The sequence below is a fragment of the Hordeum vulgare genome, chromosome 2H (assembly GCF_904849725.1).
Source record: "Hordeum vulgare subsp. vulgare chromosome 2H, MorexV3_pseudomolecules_assembly, whole genome shotgun sequence".
Lineage (NCBI taxonomy): Eukaryota > Viridiplantae > Streptophyta > Magnoliopsida > Poales > Poaceae > Hordeum > Hordeum vulgare.
Window position 1 is genome coordinate 383,983,044 of NC_058519.1, and position 8,146 is coordinate 383,991,189.

General features: G+C 47.9%; 1 protein-coding gene across 1 annotated transcript; it reads left to right on the forward strand.

Moving 5' to 3' along the window:
- The first annotated feature begins 1,649 nt into the window (after positions 1 to 1,649).
- On the forward strand, positions 1,650 to 2,789 carry LOC123430124 (quinone-oxidoreductase QR2-like). The gene is made up of 2 exons (XM_045114027.1): positions 1,650 to 1,887; positions 1,978 to 2,789. Exons 1-2 carry the CDS (start codon positions 1,865 to 1,867, stop codon positions 2,567 to 2,569), a joined length of 615 nt encoding a protein of 204 aa, XP_044969962.1. The 5' UTR covers positions 1,650 to 1,864; the 3' UTR covers positions 2,570 to 2,789.
- The last annotated feature ends 5,357 nt before the right edge of the window (positions 2,790 to 8,146 follow it).

Consider the following 8,146-nt stretch of genomic DNA (forward strand, 5'->3'; position numbering starts at 1 on the left):
CTCTCATGGAAGCAAAATGGTGCCTCTCGTGGAAAAAGGAGAGAGCAGAAAACGCGTTGTTTTCCCTTTTCGAGAGGCATGACCGTGCCTCTCGCGATAGCAAAACCGTGCCTCCCGCGGAAGCAAAACCGTATCTCTCGCGGAAAAAAAAGCAGAAAACACGTTTTTCCCCTTTCCGAGAGGCATGGTCGTGCCTCTCGTGATAGCAAAATCCTGCCTCTCGTGGAAGCAAAACGTGCCTCTCGCGGAAAAAAGAGAGAGCAGAAAACATGTTTTTTCCTTTCCGAGAGGCACGACGGTGCCTCTCGCGATAGCAAAACCGTGTCTCTCGTAGAAACAAAACCGTGCCTCTCGCGGAGAAAAAGAGCAGAAAACGCGTTTTTCCCTTTCCAAGAGGCACGGTCGTGCGGAAAAACCTAAAAAAAACTATTCTAAAAAGCCAAAAACACGTGCAAAAATAATAATAAAAGAAAATTACGAAAAAACACTAAAAACGCGACACGTGACGGCGGCTGAGAACGCGTCAAATGACGACGCGCGGAAGTGATCGCTGACGAAAAAGTGCTCGTTAACTAGTTGCTCCTGCACCATCCTGTCTATTGCGGGGCCGCCAAACGCAGTAGACGACAAGCCCTGACTACCAGACTTGTCCTCGACCCTGGGATCTCCATGCCTAGAGTCATCGGAGGCAGGGTTCACCCCCGACCCACTATGCCCAGGAACGTTGGGGTTCCGGACAACGTTAACGTTGGTCAACTCGAGCGCGGGCCTCGGCCAATGCCCCGTCCAACCACCCCTTGGCAAAATAGCCTTTGATCTGCTGAAGGCGAAGACCCTTCTCGCCGGGCTTTCGATATATAGAAATAACATAGAGACATACATTACATTTGATGTCTATGATTGGATGGCTTGCGCTTTGCCCACTGTCATGGACACATCCGCACGTGTCCGCGCACGCTTGATACTAACCGTTTGATGAACCGAGTTAAAGTTGCCGTTAGGCTGCTCATAGTGGGGAGTAACATATAGTAGTATCATGCATATGTTACTATTGTATGATACTACCTTCATAGTGTATAGTATCATAAATTAGTATTATAGGTGATCTTATTTATTGACATGCATGACACATACTCCCTCCGTTGTTAAATATAAGACATTTTAGAGATTCCACTATATACTACATACGGATGCATGTAGTCATATTCTAGAGTGTAGATTCACTCATTTTACTCCGTATGTAGTCTATAGTCAAAACTCTAAAAGATCTTATATTTCGGAACGAAGGGAGTAGTAGCATAGCACTTAACATGATACGGTATCTACCTATCTTACTCTAACCCTCTCTCTCTTTTTTAATTACTTGCCACAACACTATATTTACTAGTCACAAAACTATGTTACTAGCTATGATACCCCCTATGGCCAGCGTTAGTTCTACCTTCTCCCATTGCTGGATCGCTGTTAGTACTTTTCTCCGAAGGAATTGGCCATTGAGATAGTCGACATATACGAGACAGGGGGGCTTCAATAGCGACGCCATCAACACGCACTCAACTCAACCAGCTGATGCCGCCCAGCGTAATGTCCAGGTTCTTTCTTCACCGACCACACCAACGATTCTTAATCAGCAGCCTTCCTTTAGTGGTTCGATAATAGCGAAGAATTTTATTCTAGTACTAGCAGTCGTACCTGGATAAGGCAGTACTACTACATAGCAGCCTCACTTTCCAGAAAATGAGATTAAGTTTCTTCTCGGCTTCTCTATATTCCAGCTTCATCACCCATACTGCCACAACAAACCCACAAGAAGAAGCAGAGCAATTGCAAAACAAACTAAAGACCAACTCTGCAGCTAGCGGCAATGGCCACTAAGATCTACATCGTGTAATGCTCCGCCCCCGCTCATCCTTTTTCCGGCTAGCGAGCTGAATGATTTGATCACTCATCTTTCTTTCTGTCTGCGTCAATTTTCAGGTACTATTCGACATGGGGACACGTTGCGACGCTGGCGGAAGAGATAAAGAAGGGCGCCGAGTCCGTCCCTGGCGTCGAGGTCACCATCTGGCTGGTGCCCGAGACGCTGCCAGAGGATGTGCTGGGGAAGATGCACGCGGCGCCTTGGCGTGAGGATCATTCCGTCATCACAGCGAGGCAGCTGGCTGAGGCCGATGGCATCCTGTTCGGCTTCCCGACAAGGTTCGGCATGATGGCCGCGCAGATGAAGGCCTTTTTTGACTCCACCGGCGGCCTCTGGCAGGAGCAGTCCCTCGCCGGCAAGCCAGCAGGCGTCTTCTTCACCACAGGCACCCAGGGAGGAGGCCAGGAGACCACTGCTCTCACGGCCGTGACGCAGCTCACGCACCACGGCATGCTGTTCGTGCCTGTCGGATACACGCACGGCGCCGGCATGTTCGCCATGGACGAGGTCAAGGGCGGCAGTCCATACGGAGCTGGCACCTTCGCCGGTGCCGATGGCAGCAGGGTACCCAGCGACGCCGAGCTGGCCTTGGCGGCGCACCAGGGGAAGTACTTCGCTGGCATCGCCAAGAAGTTCAAAGCCGTCTGAAGTCTGATCACCAGGCACATGATAATGCATGCGATCTTGACTGCAATATGATTTTACACAGCCATGAAACAATTTAAGCTGTAATGATTTGATTTCTTGATTGGAAATAATAATAACGTGAGAACCTATTCTGTGTGCACACACTCTAGCGGATCCATAATAGCAATTGGTGATATCGATGTTTTGTTGCCAAGCTTGGTGGACTATATATAAAGAGCATGTGATTTGTCGAAGTACAAAAAAAGGTATAAATTCTACCCTGTCTTGCATTTCTTAAACAATCACAATACTCAACATGGTCGACCGATCTTGCGAGAGGAACGCACGTCGCTCCATCAAGGCCTGACTCCCACGCAACCTCATCTCGAGCAGCATCATGTAAATAAATAAATAAAATCCTATGTTGTATGTGCAACATCGATGAGTCCCCTCGCACTGCCCCCTATCCACTCTGTCACGCAGTAGCCACCTCCCATCCCCTCCCCGGATGAGCCCCACCTGTAGCCTCTTTGTTGGCGTCCTGAAAGAGGGGGTGTTTGCCACGTCGGCTTGTCGGTTATAGGCCGGGCCGAGGACCTACCAAAGGATGGTGATTGAGCCACACCGGCCCATATCCTCGAAGTAATCAAGACAAAGATCTCCTAGAGTCTTGGCTTACATTTCAAGCGTATTTCGAAGATTGACAAGTTTATCCTTCAATTGTAACCGACTATGTGTAAACCCAAGGTATCCCCGACGTCCATATAAGCTGCGGGGTTTAGTCTGTAGAAGACATTTGCAAGGCTACGAGCTTACAACTACTTCATACCGTGTCGAGGTAGATCAATCTGTACTTTGTACCCCATGGCAGTCAATATATAAGGAACGCGGCGTAGCGTTTTACCTCGTCAAGAGGGCCCGAACTTCGGTAAAACATAGTGTGCCTATTTCTCCTGTTACCATCTAGCTCACATCACCATGTTTCGGACCCCCTACCCGATATCCGCCGGTTTTAGTACCGAAATTGGTCGTCCATGAATGTCCTGCCTGGAGATCACGAGAGTTCGATGACAGGTCTTCACACCGATAATGACATCAGCCATGTACTGCATGCCGACCCCACAGGCCATCTCGGTCAGGTGGAAAACCTCCTTCCAGGCCAGACCCTCTGGTTCGGTAATGTCGAATTCATCGCACACTCTCGCTGCGAGCTCGCCTTCTCGGGTTGTGTATCAAACCAGCCCCAGAATCACGGGGTTGACGTTGCCCACAAGCCAGATACGATCTCGAAGCAGCGCGATAACGAGACCCACTCCCTGGACCAGATTTCTAGCCCAGATCCGAGCTCTACCATGTCAACTCACCCATCAAGCCCCTCGGACGGAATTCCTGAGGTGGCGCCAAACCACTGCCCAATCATACTCCAGGTTGGTTTGCCCTACCATGAGGAGATGGAAGAAGCCGATATCTCGGCCTTGAACAAGTACTAGATCAAATACAAAGCCCGAGACTCTCAAACATACATGCCTCGATCTACAACAAAATCCGTTGTGAGCCCAATATTTCAGAAAAAATTGTCCCACTTGTCGGTGTCAAAATCGGTACATCTCGAGTAGAGGGTCCCGAACTATGGATCTTGGATCGATGGGTAACAGGAGACAAGGGAGACAATGTTTACCCAAGTTTGGGCCCTCTTGAAGAATGTAAAACCCTGTGTGATGCTCTTGTTTATATTGATGATGGAGTATCGAATACAGAGTTGATCTACCTCGAGATCATATGTTGTGGTCTAGAACTCTAGGAGTAATGATCTTAATCTACCTTACGGACTAAAGCCCTCTGGTTTATATAGGTACCGGCGATATTAGGGTTACACATTGTGGGTTACATCAAGGAGTAAACATGCCGATATTAGCATCTTGACTTGGAGGGTACACCAAGTCTTCGGAAGAATACATTCTAGACACGACGTCGTCTTGTGATTCGGGCTCCAATGATAGTCATAGGACCTCCCATGAGTCCGGCCCATGAAAATAGGTCACCGGCCCGAGGACCCCCTAGTCCCGGACTTCCTCAGTAGCCCCCAAACTGGCCTCCAATGTCGTAGTCTTGGTTCCCAGCAGCTCCTTGTGTTCAAAGTCTTCGTCTTGTGGGGCGAGTTCCTCTCCCCACTTATACTCGGCCGATAATAATTCGGCCTCCGATGACCTCCATGTTTCCAAACAATGCATATGACCTAGCCTCAAAGGACAACTGTTCATTGTGAATAACACTTTTGTTTGACACCTTTTAGCGAAAGGTCACGACCAGTCATGATTACTGACCAGTTACAAAAGCGCGGTGTGAGACAATTTTCTCATTGGCACGTTCGATTAATACGGAGATCGTGCCCCGCTTTTTAGGGGATATGGTTTATGATTCGGGCTATCCCACGCGCGCATAACTGCACGATTTATTGGGAAACAGAGAGGTTCACGGCGCAGTAGAGGGGCTCTTGGTATTACACCTGCTTATAAAAAGGAAATCGTCACCATAATCTTCACATGCTCCCGAGATCTCACATCACCATCGCCTTCCCCAATCCTCAAAGCTCCAAGCTTCAAAGCTTCCTCCTCTCCCCAATCTCCTCGAACCCTATCTCCAATTCGGCCATGGCCGGATTGGGATGGAAAGGCAAGTGGGAGGTCTCAAGTGTCACCAACAGTGATATTTCAGAATGGAAGCACGTCGGCTACTTGTCAACGAACATCGTTCACGGCGCTCCAGAGAAGTGCCAGGTCATCCCCTCGCCTAAAGAAGGCGAGAGGGTGGTATCCATCCCTCACTTCTCCAGGGCCCCGACTTCCCCCTCCACCCCTTCGTACGGGGTCTAATGTTTTACTATGGGCTGGATTTCCAAGATCTCCCCCACACTCTTTTTTTGCATATTGTGGATTTTATCATTCTCTGCGAGGCCTTTTTGCGGGTCGAACCCCACTTTGGCTTGTGGTTAAAGGTCTTCAACCTCAAGCCGAAGGTAGTTAACGGCGAGCATTCACACTGCGGGGGAGCGATGATTAGCAAGCTCCCTTGGTTCAATGACCGAATGGTTCTTTTATAGACACCATGAAGGTCTGGCAGCAAGAGTGGTTCTACATCATCGAACCACGTGACGCGGAGTGGGAGGCACCCCCGAGATTTAGATCCGGTCCTCCCGTTAGACTGGTGTCATGAAAGGAGAAGGCGCTTGATTGGGGGGGGAGCCGCAGAGGTGAAGGCGCTGCAAAGGTGCATCTCCATCTTGCTGAAGAAGAAAATCGAGGTGACCAACGTAGTTCAGGTCGTGGTACACTACACACTCCTCCCTTGTTAGCATCGGGCCGCTTCGACGTAGTCTTACAGTCTGGATGACCTGGTCACTGTGCAAAACTTCTTCCGCATCACCCACGAAAAGCTATGAAAGGTGTTGTTCAAGCCACATAAGACTTGGCGGGCGGAAGACAAAGGCATCGTCATCGATGCAACGAATCCTCCTCGACTGGTAAGATTTCATTATATGTGTTCGAGGTTTTTTCCTTTTAACAAGGATCTCACTCCCCTTTTCCTCCGCATTCACAGATCTGGCTGGAGATGTCCCAACAGATCAACTGCCCGGTGCTACTGCAACAAAAGATCTTCCAACGGTGCCAGAAATAGGCACATCGACGGGAGAATACTTGGCTTGATCTTTCTGCTGCGGCTATGCCTTAAGGGACTTCCTAGGCAAGTATGCAAAGGATTTCCCCCATGGCCTTGGAGCCTTGCGTTGGTGTTCCCTCGAAGCGAAAAGGGTGATGTAGCGTAGCGGTGGTAAGTATTTCCCTCAGTTTGAGAACCAAGGTATCGATCCAGTGGAGGAGTATCTCAAGATCCTGCACAAACACAAAAATTTGCTCCCAACGCTATGAAGGGGTTGTCAATCCCTTATAGATTGTTTGCCAAGTGAGAACTGAAAGCAACAAAGTACCAAAGCAAAGTAAAAGCGGAGGTGTAAACGATGGATGTGAATAGACCCCGGGGCCGTAGTGTTTACCAGTGGCTTCTCTCATGAAAGCAAGTAGACGGTGGGTGAACAAATTACTGTCGAGCAATTGATAGAACCGCGCAAAGTCGTGATGATATCTATGCAATGATTACTTCTATAGACGTCACGTCCAAAACAAGTAGACCGATACTTTCTGCATCTACTACTATTACTCCACACGTCGACCGCTATCTAGCAAGCATCTAGTGTATTAAGTCCATAAGAACAGAGTAACGTCTTAAGCAAGATGACATGATGTAGAGGGATAATATCAAACCAATGATAAAAACCCCATATTTTTACCCTTGATGGAAATACTTGATGTGTGCCTTGCTGTTGCTGCCCCTACTATCACTGGGAAAGGTCACCACATGGCAGAACCCAAAACCAAGCACTTCTTCATTGCAAGAATCATAGATCTAGTTGGCTAAACAAAACCCAAGACTCGGAGAGACTTACAAGGATATCAAATCATGCATATAAGAAATCAGCAAAGACTCAAATATATATCATAGATAATCTGCAAATCCACAATTCATCGGATCTCGACAAACACACCGGCAAAGAAGATTACATCGGATAGATCTCCATGAAGATCATGGAGAACTTTGTATTGAAGATCCAAGAGAGAGAAGAAGCCATCTAGCTAATAACTATGGACCCGTAGGTTTGAAGTGAACTACTCATGAGTCATTGGAGGGGCGATGATGATGATGAAGAAGCCCTCCAACTCCAAAGTCCCCTCCGACAGGGTGCCGGGAAGGGTCTCCAGATGAGATCTCGCGGAAATGGAAGCTTGCGACGACGGAAAAGTATTTTCGAGGCTCCCCTGATTTTTTGCGGAATATTTGGGAATTTATAGGCCAAGGACCTAGGTCAGGGGCGGCCAGGGAGGCCACAAGCCTGCCCACCGCCGCCTCCTCCCTGGTGGCGGAGTGGGGGCTTGTGGGCTCCCTGGAGCCCACCTGGCTTGGCCCAAAAGCCCCCTAGTCTTCTTCCGTTCGGGAAAAAATCATTTCGTGGTTTTTCTTCCGTTTGGACCCCGTTCCAAAATCAGATCTAAAAAGAGTCAAAAACACGGAAAAACAGGAACTGGCACTTGGCACTGAATTAATAAGTTAGTCCCAAAAAAGATATAAAATGTACAAAAAACAACCAAAGAAGACAATATAACAACGTGAAACCATCAAAAATTATAGATACGTTTGAGACGTATCAAGCATCCCCAAGCTTAACTCCTGCTCGTCCTCGAGTAGGGAAGTGATCAGAATGATTTTTTGATGCTTTCATGCTACCTAGCATAGGTGTCCTGTGTAATTCCTCTTATGTGACGTGAATGTTCAGATCCAATAGATTCAAAACAATAGTTTGCTATTGACGTGGAAACAATAATAATTCAAGCAAACTAGCAAAGTAATCATGAACTTTCAAAATAACAAGGCCAAAAGAAAGTTATCCCTACAAAAGCATATAGTCTGGCTATGCTCTATCATCATTGCACAATGAATTTAAATCATGCACAACCCCGGTATTGGCCAAGTAATTGTTTCACACCT

Excerpts from the sequence above, each read along its gene's own strand:
- LOC123430124 (XM_045114027.1), top strand. The coding sequence starts at position 1,865 with ATGGCCACTAAGATCTACATCGT. Across the intron at positions 1,888-1,977 it reads GCCACTAAGATCTACATCGT|GTACTATTCGACATGGGGAC; the intron begins GTAATGCTCCGC and ends GTCAATTTTCAG.